Raw genomic sequence first — 21,514 nt, 5'->3', positions numbered from 1 at the left:
TGTAAATGTAACAACAAAAGGTGTTGTAATAACACCTATAGGTGTAAAACTAACGTCACCAATTTAACACCGGTGTAAAAAAAAAGGTCCGGTGTTGGTCCTCTATGTACACCGGTTAACACCACAGTTTTTGCTGTGCATAAAGCGAGAGGGGAGAGATAGGGTGGAGTTCATCATGTTTATGAATACAAATGATGTACACTTAGTAATCTGAATTAGCCATTCTTACTGATGATTGTGAGACATGGACAGCATGAGTATAATTCAGTCCAGCGTCACACCCGCTCCGGGTAAAAAAAAGAGAGAATGACAGAGGTTCGATCTGACTATTCCTCGGTCCGATTCGACTCTTTCTGCGTCATATAAGTCCTTATTTTGGGGTCATTTTTACCCGTAACAGAATGTGGTACCAATAGACCCGATTCCTTGTCAATCTGACTCGTTTTTCTAGTATATCTCATTTTCCAAGAGTCATGCTGTCGTTGCTCTCGTAACAGGCTCACTAGGTATGCTACGCATGTTGATTTTAAGAGAGAAGCTTGCAGGGATGATTATGAACATTTCATGAAGATGTTACTGCAACATAGATACTACAAATTGGATTTAGCTCTTTCCGTAATCCAATTTATAGACTTATAGAAAATATGGAAAATAGAACACCCTTTTTTGAAAATTAAATTATATCCCATTCCGCCATGTAACTCAGTGGAGGTGGAACAGGGTGGGGAGGGGGGCAAGGGGGCACTTGTCCCCCGAAATTTCCCAGTAAGAAAAAATGTCCTTTTTCAAAATGGAATTTTTTTTTCAAAATGAAATGTGCCCTTTTTCAAAATGAAATACCTTTTTTTGTAGTAAAACATGATACATTTTTGGTTATAAAACTACAGAACTTTTGGCTCGCGCTTTGCGCTTGCATCAATTATTGTTTAGTAAGGTACTGATTCTGTTCATGGTTACAAAAAAGCTTAGAATGTACAGTTTTCAGATTGGAATATCACAAATTTTTGGCGCGTGTATCGCGCTCGCATCAATTATTGTTTTGTAAGGTACTTATTATGTTTCTGGCCCGTTGCATAAATCTTTTTACCTGAGAAAACACAGGTTGTTTTTATTGGAGTTTTTGCCCTGTGTTAAAGTAAATGGCAGAAATCAGAGTAACCTTTACTTAGTTTTCAATTTTTACCAGAGTTTTCTCAGGTAAAAGTTTTATGCAACAGGCCCCAGGATACAAAAAAAAATATATATATTAGAATGTCCCATTTTCAGGTTCGATTGCCATAAAGTTTCAACTCGCGCTTCGCGCTCGCATTATTCGATTGGTGAATCATGTATCCTATTTATGAGTCACTAAAGGCAGTCTTTAGCAGGTTCACTTTCTTGTCAGTATATCAAAATTTCAACTCGCGCTTCACCCTCACGTTAATTCTTTAATTAGATACGCATCTCTTTTCATGATTACAAAAAAATGCTCGGAATGTTTACTCTTCATGTCATATTACAGGAATTTTTTAACAGTAATTAGCGTAATAATTAAAAGCAAGTTTTACAACTTTTTTTCAAAATCGTTCGCTCACGCAAAACAAAACCTGAATATATATTTTATCAATCAGAAATAAAAAAAATGCTCAACTTACTGCAAAACACGAACTTCACACAAATGATAACCTCATACGTTTACACCAACATGCCTTTTTTGAAATATAAATGCCCTTTTCTGGCTTTGTCCCCAAACGAGAATACATTCCGCGGGACATTCCGCCGCCCCTAACGTAACTCCACTGCTTATTACCGTTTACGATACCAATTTATTCATTTTCACATTTATGAATACTGGTTAATATGAGATTACAGTAATCCATTATAACCTCAGTGTGGGTTTTTTTAATTATTTTTTTAGTGAATTATGATTTTAATACAGTTGAGAAAGGAGATTAAGGGTGGATATTTATTCAGATTAATCTATATCACACATATAGATTCTTTATCCACGCCTACTGGCAATGACGGATCTAGGAGGGGGGCACACCCAGCCTATGCGCCCCCCCCCCTTTGAGAGGCATAATCAAAATTTGTAATGTAAATATGCCGTTCTAACACAAGTGTGCACCCTCTCCCTTTTGAAGCTAGAACCTTTTTTTTATTTTTGCTTGTCTAATTTTCCGTGGACGAAATGACCTTAAATTTTGGGTGAAAACCTTTTTTTTTTTTTTGGGGGGGGGGGGCTTGTCAAATTTTCCTTGAAAAATGTGCGCCCTCCCCCTTTCGGGAAATCCTGGATCCGCTCCTGCCTATATACTTATATCCTATCATTACATATTACTTAGATGATTTAAGAAAAAGAAGCGTTGCTTGCCAAAGACAAGAACATCGAATTTCATTCGCATGATTCCTTGTTGTTGAATAAACTCGTAGAATCAAACAAGCGACAACGAAACAAGATCTTTGGTTGGTTGGATGAACGACTGCCTCTTAGTGCTGTCCGGGGAAAGATTGGATACAAATTGTTGTAAATTGAAGAGGGGCCAACCACAAAAATGTCCGCAATGCTTTATTTCTGTAACATGAATGCTATAAAATGTGAAATCCAACATTATATGTTCAGGACAGTGATAACGAGGAAAGAACAATCTGGCAATCGGGACATAATGGGAAGAGAGTAAAACAGAGCAAAGATTTGCGATTAACAGAAATAAAGGTAGCAATGCTTTTATGAAAGGGCAAGATTAAGAAGAGAGGTGCCGGGGGGACGCATCATCTCTGTAGACTATTGGGGCATTGCAAGAATCTTGCGATCAATTGCGAGTCTTTTTTTGTTTTCTAAATCAAAGACATGTGTTGTAGTTAATTACAAATTAGTGATTGATTGCTAATCTGCTCCTTGAAACAAGAAGTTTAGTCTGATTTGTTACAGCTAACACTGAACTATCAGTTGAAAAATTGCAACAGAATTTTGGCAATTGATATCAAATATTTTCTTGCAACACCCCCTATGTTGGTTTTGACACCAAAAAAAACACTCCAAATATAAATGTATATATATATATATATATATATATATATATATATATATATGTATATATATATATATATATATATATATATATATATGTATATATATATATATATAAATTTAGATTGTTGATTTCAAAACCCCTGTGTTGATAGTTTCGAGATCATGATCATAATGAAGGTTATGTTGCGTTTATGTGGAAGGTCTATAGCAGGGGATCTCAAACTACGGCCCGCGGGCCGGATCCGGCCCTTGGAGTTTCTCAATCCGGCCCGCGAGACTCTGCTGGGTTTTTAAAATCATTTTTAAGTCACAATATGAAACATAGCTCAATATGATTACATTGTGTATCCATGTTAGATCTAACCGTAATAAAAGTAATGACAGTCAAAACATAAATTATGAAACTTTTATAAATTTGTTGGATTAATTGCTCCCAAAATAAGGGCAAGATTGCACAAGAGAGCATCTAGGACCCTGACCGCAAAGGTCTTTGCACTTCGCGCACATTTTTTTTCTAAGTATCCACTTCACCCTGGCCCTTTCAGGTTTACCTGGAGTCTAATCTGGCCCTTTAAATAAAAAGTTTGAGAACCCCTGGTCTATAGAGACTTGAAGACGATATAAAAGCAAGCATGTTTTGCAATTGTTTATATTCTAGGTTATAATATCAATCTACCACAAACTACCAGTGCATATAGTGAAAAAGAATGTACAACGTATTTGTTAACGGTGCATACGATGGAGCGAAGCAACAGAAGCGGCTGGTCTTACGCTTACGTGCTTAGAAATTTATTTTCTTCATTGTCCATTTTGTTTTTAAAATTGTAGTTTTGGCTCATATTTTGTTTATCATCTTAAGAAAAGCGAGTTTGATTTTTTTAATGAGTGTTTCATTTTAGTACAGATTAATGCCGATAGAGATATAATTCTTCGGCAATTCGGTGATCTAAAAACTGCACTATGTCCCTTGACTTCGCTTGAAGGTAGCCTACGCATATATCATTTTCTAGAGCAACTTTGGTCATACGTAATGCCATCAGTGGAGGGGATTAATAGTACAAATACAAGTGACTGTCACTTTCGATAACTTATTGTCAGTCAAATAAAGTATGTTCCGTTCAAATCTGTCATATCTGTCAATATGAGAATAGACGGAAACCAATGGTCAGAAACACTTCCTTTCTGGTAGCAGTCAAAATATTGTAGGTAAGGTATTGACGATGGTATCACTTCTGCAGGCCTCTGTCTGTTTCTCTCCCCCTTTCTCTACCCATGCTCTACCTCTCTCTCTCTCTCTGTCTGTATATCTCCCAACCCGCCATGTCGAGTCATAATATTCCATACTGCTCTTCCCTTGAACCTACACTTTTGGCAGAACTAAGAGTAAAGCCTAGCCTATTGTTTAAACAATCAATTCAATTTTTCAATAGTCAATTCAATCTATGTATCATCCAGCGGTATCACCTTTTTTCTCTCTTTCGTTCTTATCGAGACCACGTAAACCATGTCACCCACAAAATATTAAATCAGAAATGAAATGAAATGCGATAGTGTGAAAAAAATGGCAAATGTGAAGACAAACACACATTTGTTATCGTTGGTTCTTTTTCTTTTCAATTCTTCTTCAAATTTGAAAGCGTTTGTGAACTTTACTTTACTGCACGAGATACCCAACCGTGACAGTTGTCACAAACATCACGACTCTCCCCCTCTCAGTCTGCCGTGCCTTAGTATTGTTTTTTAGACGCCATATATCGATGTATATGGTGGAGACCCGAAATTTACTCATCAAACGGGCTCATCCCAAAGATATTTCTCTTTCCTCCAAAGCCAACAACCCGACCCAGAAATGGCTGTGTTCCTTCAGGTCATAATACTTATATTTCACTAGGAGGAAACAAAATCAAGTAGATCCATGATTAAAGAGATACATGACCGCTCGTCAAAGATTTCATCTGGACTATTCGGATAATCTCTATTCGCATGGGATCGTCTTCCGTATCACGGCGGTACTCTCCGTACATATGTTAATGTAAACTCGCCACACACTATTATGATTCAACCGTCATCATAATAAAAAAGTCGCAATATAGTTTCAGAAGTTATGATGTATATCGAATCGTCAAAAAAATGATACAAATGACAATAAATTCATAAATATGACACTGTTGCAAATCCAGGGCTCAGATATGTATATTGAAATAATTATGAATTCATATTTTCAATAAAATGTGTTTCAAGAAAACAAGAGCAGTAATTCAAAATATCATTTATTTGATCATTTAAACAAATTTTGGATGTATATTTCGTGGGACATTAAAGCGTGAAACAGTAAAAATATAATTTCTCTGCAATGGCACCTCTTTGCAAAACCATCGTATGAAACAATGATAGGTATAACTGCCTTTTTATTCTATTATAATCTAGCTTCAGAAAGGATAAACTCTTGTATCAAAATGAAATAACAGGATGGCAAATGGTCGAGATTTTCAAAGGGTTTCCTTTCCGATGAATAATTTGAAACCGTTGCAGATTTTTTAACTAAAGGGGAGATTGAGATCTTCAATAAAAAAAGGACGTAATTAGTTTCATCCTCAGTTCTAAAGGGGCACAGCCTTCCACATGGGACCTTCATATATAGAAAAGAAAGGGAGGCAGAGGAAATGGGTAAATGGGAGGGTGGGAGAGAGATTTATAAAAAAACGAGAGAAGGGGGTGGCAAAGTGAAAGAAATATAAAGGAGAGAAAAGGGATTGAGGAGAAGTAAATAGAGAAAGGGGACGATAGAGAGTGAGAAATTATAGACGAAGAAGAAGGAAAAGAAGGACGAGGACAAGAACCGAGAAGGCGGAGAAGAAGAAAAGAAGGAGGAGGAGAAAAGAAGAAGAGAAGAAAATGTGGGGTAGCATGAAGTGGTCTAAGGACTGTAGAACTAAGATTATGTGATATACAAAAGTGAAAAAAAATAATTTCCCCGATCATTGCCGTCAGGCCATCATGATATTTCAATTAGTATGTAATTCATTTTTTGATATTCGTAATAAATGCCATTGTTGCTCTATAATTATCATCACTCGTTCTTCAATCCTTTACCGCTTTCTTTTTTCTTCCCTTTCCCTCTATATTTTTGTTTAAAACATTAGAAGATACTTGTAGCCTTGAGCTTGTTCACAGCGCTTTTCAATCAATGCATTGTGACCTATCTTTTATTTGGAAACACTTGAATGTATCCGACTGAAGTCTTACGAGACGTTTATTGCCAATTTTGCAGCACGCAAGGCCTGTTATGTACGTATATTATAAAAGACCAACGGGACCAACAATGATCATCTCTTAATTTGTAGATAATTATGATAGATTTTTAACTTTTAATTCAATGTATATTTCTTAGCTTTTTATGGAAAATGGCCTTGCCGTTTAATTGAATATGAAAAATAGGGTTTTACTTTGAAAACGTTACGTTTTTTTTATTGTGTTGCTTCATCAGCACGTGTAATAGGTAGATCAAATCATTTAGTACACTGGAAGATAAAAATATGACAGTTTTATGGATGTAACGCCTTAAGCTTTTCCGCATCAATTAGCGAAGAAATGGCCCCAAACCTTTCGTCTTTAATTTCGTTAGGCGACGAATCGTTAAGTGTGCAGAATCAAATTAGTACGAAGCGCCCCGGTTCTTTGCTCTATAGAGATGAGGATCTTTTGTGAAGCATTGTTGGGATGTGATTGAGTTCCATACAAAGAAGTACGAAATAAAATGTGATCAAATGATGAAAGAAGACGGCTATCACGAAGACGAACCTTTTTTTTTTATAAAGATTTTTGTGGTAGTGTTCGTTGAAGATGGGTGTTTGTGTGAGGGTTGCGTGGGTGTGTGTGAAAGTTCTGCTTAGCTCCATTTACACAAATAATCATTAAAGGATACCAAAACCCAAGAAGAGAAGTAATCTTATTGGAAAGAGTAAAATGAGAGGAACAATTTAAAAAAGTTTCATCAAAATCGGTTATGAAATAAGCACGTTATGGGAGTTTGAAAACTCTTGTTGTACTTTCTTCAAAATGGCTGATTTTGTGGACAACTCTCCATTTGTTTTGTACACAAATTTTCAGATTTTCCTCATTATCTTTCAAATTGCATCTTGCCTCCTTCTGAGCACAACATATGTCATGTGAAAATATAATCCACACCATATATGTCAAGGTCAGGAGGAGATAATGTGAAATATGTAAAATAAAGGGGGAAATCTGAAAATATGTGTACAAAACAAATGGAGAGTTGTCCACAAAATCAGCCATATTGAAGCACGATTGCCAATTTGAGGATCCACATAGTAAGTACAACAAGACCTTTTAATCGTCCATAACTTGCTTATTTCATAACCGATTTTGATGAAACTTTTTTTAAATTGTTCCTCTCATTTTACTCTTTCCAATAAAATTGCTTCTCTTCTTGGGTTTTGGTTTCCTTTAAGGTTGGTTGAATCTTAAAGTTATTTGTAATATTAAATAATAATATGTCCATTTATATAGCGCAGTTCCGAAAATTATACTCAACTGCGCTTTGTATAGTGATTGCACTACGAGTGCAGAATCACTAGTACAAATTAGCACTTCATTTTTTACAGTGTAGTTGGTATCATAATTATTACCCCGGCTGTAGCTGAGCCGCCATATCAATAGGCGCTAAAGCGTTCAAGGAATAAATCCTACCGGGTACTCATTCACCTAACCTGGGTCGAGTGCAACAAAATGTGGATAAATTTCATGGCTGGGATTCGAACCCACGACCCTTTGTTTCAAAGTCCGAAGACTAATATACTGGGCCACAACTCTCCACACATTTAATTCCTTAACACAATTTGTTGATTTTCTGCTGATGAAATCCTATACATATACGTTTCGGAATATTTTATCACAAGTCATGATCTATGACAAAACAGATGAGTACATTTAGTTGTATGTATAGTCTTTAGCATGGTAAGAGAAATGGGAAAGGCGGGAAGATGCAAATTGAACATGAAAACTGTTGAGTCCAAAAGTTTTACAAGATTTAAACATCCATGTACTATTTCAATCTATTTTATGTTAAAATCTTCTGTGCTGTAAACCCTTCTATATACTGAGCCAATTTATTTTCTAGTTATGACGCACACACTTCAATTCCACCCCAAGTTTCTCTTTTAGCAAACTATTGCTGACCAAAACCAAATTACCATTTAGATTATTGTTAAGTTGAGGTTGAGCTGACAAAATACATCATCTTAATATATCCCTTCGTTATGAAGATTATGATATTCACAAAAAGAAGCAAATTCAATTCCAATGCAAGAGAGGATTATTGGATAATATGGATATTGTGGATTACGGATAAGATATACAGTGCGTCCCACAAAAAACGAAACCGAGATTTATCGATGATTTATCGTAACTTATCACAAATACAATAGACAAATGACCTACCATTGTAAAGCTTAGAATCTCCTCTTGCATCGGAAATTACTTAGATTATTTGTCATTCACGCATGAGTGAGCAAAAACAATTTGAAAAGGGGATACCAAAAAGTCACTTGGCGGGCTGTATCTGGGTTTAAAAAGAAACCCACATTTTCAAAACGTTCAATATCTCCTTTTTAATTTGATACCTCAATTACAGAAAATGGTCAAAAATAAGAAAGTTCTGCTTATTCGAAACAAGGCTTGATTTTCAATAATTTCATAAAATGAAGAGGTTTAACAGGCTAGGGTTCAAACTCATTCGACACTCTGTTTTGTTGACGATCAGCGTGCGATAGCTTCTTTTGGAAACCGGTGAAAACACGTTTATTTAATGAAATTATGGAAATACAAGCATAGTTTCGAGGATCATAAATTTTTTACTTCTTGACAATTTTCTGTGATTAAGGTATCAAATAAAAGAGCAGATATTGAACTTTTTAGTCATGTGACATTCTTTTTGAAATTTAGATACCCCCGCCAAATGAGTTTTTGGCATCCTTTCTTCAAAATGTTTTTGCTCACTCATGCGTGAATGTGGAGATTCTAGGCTTTACGTTGGTAGGTCATTTGTCTATTGTATTTATGATTAAGTTATGGTAAATCTTCGCTAAATCTCGGTTTCGTTTTTTGTGGGACGCACTGTATACAAAAGAAATGGACTCTCATTCATTAGTGTGCTTATGATAATTTGATCTGGTTGAATGATTGTAATTTGAAATCAGAAATGAAATATTATGAAATTGAGTACAATTTGGATGGTATCCATCAGTGAATGGCTATATGAGTAGACTTTGGTTTAAATGCTTTCGTCACGTAGGCCATAATCAAAGTGATAAGCTGTTTCGTTTGTGTGTGTGTGTGGGGGGGGCGGGCTGGGCGGGAGGCGGTGGCCAAAGCATATGAAATTACATCAATTAAGTGTGCAATCGAATGTTTCAGACAGCTGGATGTAGCACGTTGTTGGAGCCCGTCTGCTGTGGTGCTTTGTTTTAATATTTCATTCTTGTGGGTGCGTGTGCATGTGTACATCTATGGTTTAGTTAGTGGATATAGGTGGTGGAGTGCCCAGCCCGGCCAAGGAAAATGTGAATGAGTTTTTTTTTAATTAAAAATGGTTAAAATTGCATCGATGGAGGTGGATGCTTGGAGTTATTCTTTTGGGGAGTTGTCAGAAAAATACTGGAAGAAAGAGTTTGCCCCTGTCAGGGCATGCACACCCCCTGAAGAAACCCCTGATCTAGTGTCTAACTGTAGACGAATGTCGGTCATTTCCTTCTGATAGAAAATTGTGGTGCCGGTAGGGATATTGTGAAATTGCTGTAAGCAATGATTATGAAAGAAAAAATCTAAGTCGAAATTATTTCTATACATTGTCATTTTATTGTAATCACATGGGTGATATTGTGATTGAATCCGGAGATCGAATTCATATCATGTAAATGTGTTATCGAAAAACATGATAAAGTCTGGTATATAATGAGAAAAGAATATGTAACCTCCTACACATATGAGAGCATCATGACTGAAAGCTTGAATTGAAAAACCCTGTTATTTCGTAAACAAAATATTTTTTTATTCAAATCTAAGAATGCTTCATTTCTCTGTATATAATCACAATTGTAATGAAAACCCTGCTATACTCTCAGAAAACCCCCACCTATTTCTGGTGTACACAAAGACGACATACAGTAACCATATGATTTCAAATTTAATATAGGCATATAAGGATGGATCTCAATATTCTTGTGATACCTGCAGATGAATTAAAGAAATAAGTGCATTATTTCTTTACAAATTTTTTTAAATGTGCCGTTTAAAGCTTTTCAATTATATATGAAGAGCGATTGATGGATATTTTCCAAACATACTTTACACATTTTTGTTTTCAAAGAAAAAGTGAGGGGAACCCAAACGTTATAAATGTTTGAATTTCTCTGCAGCCATTACGTTCAAAAACTTGGCCAACTACGGGAGCATGACAAAATTTAATTGAAACATCATGCACCACACAAGGTCCAAAATGCGTCATAAATTGTGTTCCCAAAAAATGCTAAGAGTGTGCCTTTAACCTTCTTTTCATCATTTTGATATTAAATGAAAATCTACTATACACCATATACCATAATTATGTTATGAAAAGAGAGTGGATTAATACCTCTGTACCCCCCCCCCCCCCACACACAATTTATGAAATTTAGTTGTTCACAGTATCATCATGGAGGGATAAGACTTTCAGTCCCTTTTATCGTTTTACAATATAATTCGACGTTCCAACTGAAATGTCGTGGTGTAGCGGTTCTGACTCTCGCCTTGCAATCAGAGGGTCGTGTGTTCGAATCCCACTGGCACGTGCATGACCTATAGCGTCCTTTCATTGGCAAGGCTTTAATCCACAAATTACCACTCTCCACCCAGGTGTTAGATGGGTACCCGGTGGGATGCGAAAACCTATGTAGTATCCCCAGCAATTGAGTCTTGGAACTATAGTAGGAATGCTCCCAGGGGGTGGAGAAAGTACATACATTGTGTGCGGGCATGTCAGGATCCAATGACAGGGGTAATAATAATTGCAATATAATGCTCTTAGAAACAAAGTGTAATAAGCGCTATATAATATTATTTTGTTTCATCATGCCATCGATCTACGTCTCAGACATACCATGTAACAAAGCGCTGGATTGTATTAATCCTATCAATATCTGTTCCAGGGCATGGATGAATACTATGAAATTATAAAAAAAGGTCCAAGTTTGCCTATGAAACACTAGGAAAAAATATTAGGTGCAATCTTCCACGAAAAATGAAAAAGGGATGCAAAATGCACCCTCATGACTTAAAAATGTCATGAAACATGTTAAATACAGTGGAAAGGAATAAGAGCGTAGTGCCATCAACTCTCTAATTTGTTCTGTATAATTACTGTTGATGGGGTAAAAATGGCACTTTACAGTTCCCCTCTTAAATGTTTTCCTTTTTACATGTTTCGAACGTGCTTTCCGATGGCCCCAATCAATCGTTGCTGATGATATATTTTGATTTGATTTTATCTTATTTATTTCTGCATTCAAGATAATATATGCAACATAACAACAAGGTGATACAATTAAGTTTCACAAAGTAATAAAGCAATAGTCATAAAAAAGCAATGAAAAATAAATATCAACAAGAAGCAATATTCAATCAAAAGAAAATAACAGTTTAAATGAATGCAGGAGACCGCCATCGTGAGCGGTTAAGCTTGAAGATGATGGCGGCCTCGTAAAATGGTACATAAATTTATTTCTTCATTGATCAAGTGGGTGCAATGCAGGTGCAGGTGCGGGTGAAGTAAAGGGCAGTTGAATAATTAACTTGAAGAGGGGATGCATATGATTCGATGGTTTTTCTTTTGATAGTGGCTTTAAATGAGTATATTGTTGAACATGACTTAATATTGTCTGGAAAGTTGTTCCAAATATCAGGACCATAATGTCGAATTGATTTATGAGTTATTAATAACTTAGGGTTGGTGAGATGAAGGTTTCCTGATGAGCGGGTTGGGTAGGAATGAACAGACCTGTTAAACCTAAACATATTATTAAAGGACGGAGGAAGATGATTATTAAAGTATTTGAACATAAAGATGGCTACTTGAATCGTATTGATATCAAATATTTTTAAAGTTTTGAGTTTATAAAACAATGGGTCAGAATGAGCCAAGTAATGTGACCCTGTGCATATACGGATTGCTCTTTTTTGTAATTTAAAGATAGAATTTAGTTTAAAAGGACCACAATTAGCCCAGACGACGTTACAATATGTTATATAAGGGAGGACCAACGAATTGTATAACAAGAATAAAGTACTGCCAGGAAGAGTGAATTTTAACTTCGAAATTTTTCCAATACTTTTGGAAACGGACATCGTAACGTGGTGTATGTGTTGATTCCAGGTCAAAGATTCATCCATAATTACACCTAAAAATTTAGATTGTTTTTTCTGTTCTAGAGGGGTGCCGTCAATATTAATGTAAATCGGTGTGTTAATGTTATGGGAATGGTGTCTGAAGTACATAAAATGTGTCTTTTTTGTATTAAGAGAGAGTTTATTGGCTTTGAACCAGTTTGATACTTTATTAATTTCACAATTTACGATATTGTTTAATGAATTAAGGTCTCTATGAGAATAAAATATATTGGTGTCGTCGGCAAATAAAACAAAGGATAAAATAGGGGAGGATCTAATGATATCGTTAATATAGAGTAAAAATAAAAGTGGGCCTAAAATGGAACCTTGAGGGACACCACATCGAACTAAAAGAGAATCAGAGTCGCAACTGTTAAAATTGACATATTGCCTTCTATTATTTAGGTAGTCATTAAAAAATGAGAGACAATGACCTCGTATTCCATAATGGTTGAGTTTGAAGAGTAAAATAGCATGGTTAAGGGTGTCAAATGCTTTACTAAGATCGCAAAAAATGCCAATTACGTGTTCTTTGTTTGCTATGGCATTTGTTATTTTGTCATAGATTTGAAGTAATGCTAAATCTGTTGAGAATTTTTTTCTAAAACCATATTGATTACAATTCAGAATATTATATTTGTTTATGAATTTATACAGTCTAAACTATTTTTTCTAGAATTTTAGATATTGTTGGAAGTAAGGAAATGGGACGGTAATTACTTATTTCGTGAGGGTTGTCTTTTTTAAAGATTGGATTAACTTTTGCTACTTTTAATAAACACCTTCAGATAGGGAATTATTAAATATGTGAGTCAGAGGGCTAGCAAGAGGGTGAATTATTTGCTTAAGAAGAGACATGTTAATGCCATCACAACCAGATAGGACCTAAATATCAATTTATATGATGTCAATGCTTGCGATTTATAAATTCGAATATGTGATTACACTCTAAAAAACACTGTTTAAAATTTTACCCAACATTGGGTAGAAAGGAACATGAATGTTTGCTTTTTTTATCCCATATTGGGCTATTTCAACGCAACATTGCGTAAAATTTACAAAATATTTACACAACCAGCATGCATGTTCCCATTTTACCCAATATTGGGTAAACATTTTTTTAGAGTGTACATGAGTTTTTTTAATAAACATTGTCATTGGTTATTCTCGAAACTAGGATGGGAAAAATCTGTTATAATATTTATCGTACCTGTTCAGGCGACAAATTTCTAGTGAGTTAGATAAATCTTCATTAGACACTAGATAAGCAGCCGATAGGAACGTGTTTTTTCCGCACGTTCTACCAATTATCAGCGACCGCCTTACAAATTATGCTCCGATTCTTTCATTTAGTTCTACTTCACTGCCAACAAGAATTGGTGAAGATAGATGAACTTATCAAAGAACACAACTGACGCTGTTTATTCTCAAAAGAACATGTCAGTGTTTCATCAAAAGAAGTGGAGTTAAGAGACATTTACTTTGATGCAGGTCATCAAAGCACGCCGTATTACAGTTTAACAAAATACCTTACTGTGCTTTGTGATAGTTTGAGATGAAGATTAACCGAAACCTGCATGTTATGTCGAGATTACATGCAGAAAAATTGGGATAGGACCTAAATATTTTCCTCATATGAATTTGTATTCGGAAAGAATATTCATTGATAGATATCCTGCAATCTCTCTTAATAAAACATGACAAATTGGGACTTGAGCTCGAATTTGTATCCATCTCAAATGGTAGAAAATAAGATCATTCTTTTCTTCTTTGGCAGTAAGATGACGATTCTGTCACAGCCCCCCCCCCCCCCCCCCTCTCTCTCTCTCGTGTAATTCCATCGCATGTGAGGATTTCGGCGAAATATAGTTCGGTCAGAATTTCTTAAATTTGTTTAACTTTGTTTAGCTGTTAGCGACTCTTTTCCTTTTTACCCTTAACCTAATGATCATTTCGTTTGTTCTGTTGGAAGCATAGATGTATCAGAACATGTCAATGTCATCAAATTACATCCGGTCTGGCTTCCTCTCATTGAAAAAGGTGTGGTGAAAGTATTTGAATCTTAATATATTTCCTGAGTTGTCCTGACGACATGATTTATCATCCAAACTTTTTTGACCTGTATTCTTAAAACTATAAACAGTTTATATCTTGCCTAATCGCTGTGACATTCCCAGTAACCGAGTTATGTATACTAGAACATGAACCATCTCCTAATGATCAGTTTCCCTTGTGTGTTCATTGTTTTTGCAGACGATACGACAAGCCGCGTGTTTGACACTCGCCTACTTAGCCTTTGATCGATATCGCCTCATCATTCATCCAACATCATCAGTGCGATCGCGATCACCGCCATTTGTACTAACGGTCTTGGCTGTTTTATGGATAGGTAAGAACTTATATGGTTGCCCGATGTTCAAAGTCTTGGCATTGATAAAGTGATGATGAACGAATAAGAAGGTCGAAATGTGGTTTTAAAGGGCTGATACATCATGGAATGAGTGGGATCCTATCTTAGCAGCGGCAGACTCCAAGCGCATTTTAGTCGGTATCACTAGTGACGGCTGTTGCTTTTTGGTGTCATTTTGTCGCAATATCGGGGAATACATTTGAAGGTATTTTCCCCATACTTATGCAAGTTAAGACATTAATGCTGTCATGAAGCATATAAATGTTCTCGTTAAGATATCCTCTTTCGTGTAGAATGCCGATATTTTGCATTAATTGTTGATATTAATGACAAAACAGAAAGATATCAATGTACATGCAAATTTTTGCCTAAAAACGTGGAAATTTTGGCATAAATTCTTATATTTTTCAAAAATTTCCAACCGCACTATCTAGAAAACGATTGCAATCGATTCATACTATCTAAATCATTGTGAAATGCGTATTTATTTAATATGTTTCCATTGTTTGTGCAAAAATATGAAAATAATTGATTATCATGAAAAATCCAAGATGGCCGACAAAAATGGGGTCTTCTGGGCCTTCCTTACAGGATATGACTCGGCAGCAACACGTTTTCTTGACCACTGATATCATGTCAACATGTTGGGACCATCAAACCTTATGTACCCGATCAGCTGAATAAACTCCCTGAGCCCCTGGACTACTATGTTATTCTATTAAATTTTGTGTTAGGTCTGTTGGGGATATGTTACCCATAAATGCTTGCCTGGAATAGCTAATTCTCTGAGGGATTTACAATGTAGTACATAATTATCTTTTTTAAATGTCAATATCTGAAGCCCCTGATACATATATAATTTCTCTCTCTGTCATAATCGGAGAGACAAATAAATTGATAGAAGTTCCATATGAATTTATCGTAATAGTTCTGACATTAATAAAACATTTTATTCTGGAGATCAACGGTAGGCTGAATAACTGTGGGGTCGTATATTTCTTTGTTTCATTTTGAATTAAGATGTTCTTGAACATCAGGATTAGTAAATCTGATTGAAACTGGGTGATTATCGTTGCCTTGTTGTTAGGGTTTAAGATGATAATAAAAACTTTCATAAGAATAGGCAATTCTACCCATGGGATGAAATAATTCATTGGTTTATCATTACAAAAATCAATTTGGCAGAATGATCATATTTTGAAATATTCATTCCAGCATAATAACATAATATTCATAAAAGAACAGTGCCAGGTGCAAGCCCGTGGGGGGGGGGTCGTTCTCTACACGGCATGCTACCTACCTACCATTAAGTCTTGGGCATTAACAGTGAAGATCGACTAATTTCATATTCTCACAAATCGGCCACTTCATCTAGAACGTTTGAATATACAATATAATGAATATAATGAGCAAACCGTATATTGGACCCTTAACATAAATGGCGTAACCTTAATAAACAATATTGCAAACCCAAATGACATGACAAGTGAAAAAGGGGTACCCTACCAAAAGACGCCACGACGCCTGGGTGCCAGAAACGGGACATAATTTTTTCTACGCCATTTCTGCACGCTGGTGCACACAGCAGCTAATGTTAAGAGTGACCCCCCCCCATCCTCCCGGCATTAGCTTTGGTTATCTATTCTGTATCTATAAATGATTCTTCTCCTTGCATAATTGTTCTTTCCAGTCTCGAGCATCGTTCAGCTTCCTACCGCCATCTTAACCGGTCTTAATAAAGATGGGAGATGTCGCGAATATCTTCCCGTTCGGGGCGGAGTATGGTACTACTGGTTCAAGATTCTCACTATCTATGTCATCCCACTAGCTGTCATTACAATTTCTTACTTCAAGATATGGCGTCGCCTAAGCATACCCCGCGGTGCAGGACATTCCAGGGGTAGCATTAAGATGCGTACCTTCCGGAAGCGGAGCGCTCGTCGTATCCTGGTCATCGTCTTTTTCTTCGCGATCACGTGGGTTCCTATCCTGGTTGTTCACATATGGCCTCATTATGATCCGAACATCACCGAGGATGCGCCACGGTACGGCTATGTGCACCGTTTGACGAACTTTGTGCTGTATGTGAGCATGATGCTGAATCCTTTCCTCTACGCGTTTGCAGGAGAAGGATTCAAGAAGCATTTCAGGACGTTTGCAGGACGCGCAGTGGCATCATCGGTCGATCTTGAGCGAGAGCGCACACCTGATATCAAAGGAATAATGCAGGATTCGACACTTAGGAGAGAGAAATAAAATCAAATGAATGTCGAAAACCTGTAACAATGCCTCTCGAGTAAAGATGTTTGTGTTTTGACTATGTCAAAATTGACTTACTTCGCAAGAGATTTTGAACCGACGAGTAAACAGTGCTCGTAAGTTCACCGATAAACAAAAGAATGCATACTTGTCAGGGGAATAGGAATGAAATATTAGAAACCTATCTGTGGTACTGGAAGCCTTCTTCACTCACCCCTGCATTTTATTCTTGTTTGGTTTAGAATGAAGTTTGAGAATTCATGAAGGTAATAAGGGATTAGGACTTACCTTTATTTCTTTCATTTTATATGATGTTGGAATAGTTGTTGTTGAAGAAAAAGACGATAATTATGATGGTTGGTATTTATGATTATAAGCATGTTTGATTGATGTTGATGATGATAATGATGATGGTGATGATGATGATGATGATAGTGATGATGATGATGATAGTGATGATGATGATGATAGTTATGATGATGGTGATGATGATAGTGATGATGATGATAATGATGATTATGTTGATGGTAAAGATAAAGATGATGGTAGGAGTGGTGGTGATCGGGTGGTGATGATGCTGATGTTGGGATAATTATGATTATGGTTATGATTCATGATGAAAATGAGGTATTGACCACGATCATTCGAATTACGTTGATGTTGATCACGTTGATGGCGACGATGATGATGGTAACTGTGATGATGATATTGCCAATAATGATGATCATGATATTGCTATTGCTGAATATAATCAGAGCGGAAAAGATGTCGTAGCTGTTGAAGATGAAGGTGATTATGATGATGGAGGTAATAATGATACTTTTTGAGATGAGGATATTGATGATGATAATGATGATGATGGTAATGGTAATGATGACACTGCCAATAAAGATGGCGGTGATGCTGCTGATGTTGTTGATAAATAGTTGAGTGGTGATGATTATCACAAGGATGTTAGATTGATGATAATAATGAATATGATGGTGGCGATGATACAGATGATGATAATGATACTGTCGAGTATGTTGCTTGTGATGAAAATGATGGCGAAGAAAAGGCTATTTATCTTGTTTTGATTTAGATGATGATAATGCATATGATGATGTTACTTAGTAGTGGTGGTGATGATGATGCTTATAAGGATATTTTGTTGATGATACTCGGGTATTGACGATAGTAATGATGATGCTGATGGTGTTGACGGTGATGTTGGCGGTAGTGATGATAATGCTAATTATGATATTGCCAAAAATGATAATGAAGCTGTTGCAGTTTGCTGCAGATTATGATGTTGATGGAATCGTTGTTGAAGATAAAGATGATTATGATGATAATGATGATAATTGTACTCATGTTGGGTTGATGATGATGATGATGGCGATGATAAACATATTGATGAAGAAGAAAGTGACGATGCTTAAGATAATGGCGATGATATTTGTAATTATGATGAAGACGATGTTTCGGACGATGACAATGGCTACGATAATGAAAATTGTGATGATGATGGTGGTGGTAATGAGCCAAGAATTTTGAGGGGGCTATATATATGGTGTAGCGGGCAAAGTCCATAAGATGTTGGGATCGAGTGAGCACATATTATGTTGACACTTTTATTACAAAAATCCAATTATGTGATAGATTTTGACATGATTTTCAGAAAATAATATCATATTTTACCCTTATCTTCCTTTTCTTTCCATTTCTCTTCACTTTCTTGGTCGTGATTTTTTTTTCATTCTATTCATTCATTTATTTATCATTTTATCTTTTCTTTTTTTTTTTTGGGGGGGGGGGGGTGGTAAGATCGAGCCACAAGACCCTGATTTGTACGCGACTGGTATATAGTGGTGGTGGGGCTGATGATGATGATGATAATGATGATGATAGTGTTGACGATGATGATGATGATGATAATGATTGAGTTCGTGGCATCGGTGGTTATGGTAATATTTATTTTGACAGATCAGTAAGCAGTCATTTATTCATTCATTCATTCAATCAATCAATCAATCAATCAATCAATCATCCTACTGACGATAATAAATATAGGAATGATGGTGCTGATGTTGATAGTATTTTAGGGGTGTGAATGAAATATGCGAATACGTATATAGAACTGTAAAGTCATATCTATCATTTACTATCAATATTGTAGCGATGTTCTGTCCTATTTGGCATGTTCCCCCGGCATTTCCCCGAGAGTAAATCACAACATATCACAACGTATCACTCTACAGCTTAAAGAAACTTGGCGTTTCTGGAATATCACAGTCATTTTAATTACCAAAGATCCGTATTTTTCTTGGTATAGGCCATGTGCTTTCTCAGAATACTTTCTGACTTTTTTGAGGCATTATTGTTTCTAAGGATGAATTGTTATTATATATTCGCGATGAAACAATGTATACATTGTTTCATACTATAGTATTGTGATTTCAGGTTCGGGGTTGTGTGCGGTTGGTATATGCGTTTGGTGTAATGTTGACGGGCTTGGATTGGGCTTGGAGTTGTCTATCACTTTCATGTATTGCCTTATTATATATACACGATGTTCCTTATGCATAAAAATGTTTTAATTGCTGAACAAAATGATGCTTTGTAATTGTTGTTTATACTAATTGATTGTTATTGATTTAAAAACATAGATATTTAATATTTAGAGAGAAAGACAAATGAAAACCTCACCACATTCATAAGAATTGATGCACTCATCATAAAATCAATATCAACTGTAATTTGGAAGGTTTTGTAAATCAGGAGTGATATATGATGTGCCTGTATACGTCGTATCAAGTAAAAACTTTTTTCACAATATGTAATAATTAATTTCAAGCACTCACTAAATCTCTGTCCCAACCCTGTGACACCTACTTATTTAAGAACTTGAAAAGAATAAGAATATGCAATTATTTTCTGGAGCACCCTTTTTTTCTCTGACGAACAATTAAAGCACTCTTGACCTTAATAATCATTTCAACGATTACGTCATTCGTGCCGCTTACTTTGATTTTTTTTATAAGATAATGAAATCCTTTGTTCAGTTAGAGATTCACCTACTTTGATTATATTCACCATTCGTACAATACTTTGAATTTGTATTGATAATCATTTAGAGTAACATGGAATATTTGTTATGTACTCATGTAATGTTGTTATGCACACAATGAATGGATTAAAATCTTTGAATACCTATCAACCAGTTGATTTGTCTAATCTAAGTTTTTGTCCAATGTTAATTATTTGCTGTTCTACATTAAAAGTGCATCAACAATAACCACAAAACATACTGGATATGAACTTAAGTTAGCAATGTATCAATGTTTTTCCTGATCAAAGAAATATGGTATCAGAAATTCTTAAAATATAGCGCAAAGTAAAGACATGCTTGAATTTATTTTTGAGGGTTTTTTTATCCAGAGCAAACGCAAGTGGAGATTAAAAAAAAAATCGAGCATGGCTTTACTTGGCCCCATTTTCTATATTAAAAGGGAGGAGAAAAAAATATCGCAAAAGGAATATCACAGAGAACAAACTTGTGCTTAGTATTCATTTGTTTGTATACGATAATATACGGACACGACAAAAAAAAAGAAATTTTAATGTAATTCATAGTGAATCCTCAGATTAGAGACTCTTAAAATGAAATTGAAGAATATCAATTGCAATAAATTGATATTCTTATGAAAATCAATTATGAATGGACAAATGAATAATAATAATTATTCGTGAATATGAGAGTGACGGAACAAATGGATTAATTAATGATTAATAATTGTGTTCCACTTAACAAGAATCTTTTTCTAATACAAATAAAAATATCTTGTATGTAATCTGTCAAAATGTTTGAAATAACATTGTCACTCATCGATCATCCAAGAAAAAGAGTTTGATACTCTTTAAAGGACAAGTCCACCCCAACAAAATGTTGATTTGAATAAAAAGACAAAAATCCAACAAGCATCACTCTGAAAATTTCATCAAAATCGGATGTAAAATAAGAAAGTTTAAGAAATTTTAAATTTTTGCTTAATTTCACAAAACAGTTATATGCACATCCTGTTGGGTATGCAAATGAGAAGACTGATGACGTCATCAACTTTCGCATATTAAGATATAAAATAGGGAACATCCTATTTTTCTCCTCAACTGAAACAACGATTAATTCATCCCTGAACATGTGGAATGACCATTGTTTGATACTATACGATTCAGTCAAGTTGGTCCTTATTGTCAAATCTATAAAAAATGAAATATTGTATAATTCAAACAATAAAAAACAGAAGAAATAGAGAATGAGGGACATCATCGAGTGTCTCATTTGAGTTGTGCATATCACTGTTTGTGAAAATTAAGCAAAACTTTGAAATGTCATATTTTTCTTATTTTAT

General features: G+C 35.4%; 1 protein-coding gene across 1 annotated transcript in view; it reads left to right on the top strand.

The window, feature by feature from the left end:
* The window catches only part of LOC121408194 (somatostatin receptor type 5-like), a 48,423-nt gene extending 30,916 nt beyond the window's left edge, over positions 1–17,507 (top strand). Inside the window, exons 3-4 of the mRNA XM_041599574.1 lie at positions 14,708–14,843; positions 16,555–17,507. Of these exons, the coding sequence (XP_041455508.1) occupies positions 14,708–14,843; positions 16,555–17,120 (702 nt within the window). The 3' untranslated portion in view covers positions 17,121–17,507. The remainder of the gene's footprint in view (positions 1–14,707; positions 14,844–16,554) is intronic.
* Positions 17,508–21,514: the final 4,007 nt, after the last annotated feature.

The sequence above is a fragment of the Lytechinus variegatus genome, chromosome 2 (assembly GCF_018143015.1).
Source record: "Lytechinus variegatus isolate NC3 chromosome 2, Lvar_3.0, whole genome shotgun sequence".
NCBI lineage: Eukaryota > Metazoa > Echinodermata > Echinoidea > Temnopleuroida > Toxopneustidae > Lytechinus > Lytechinus variegatus.
The sequence above is the reverse complement of the archived record's forward strand: the minus strand, read 5'-3'. Positions and strand labels throughout refer to the sequence as shown.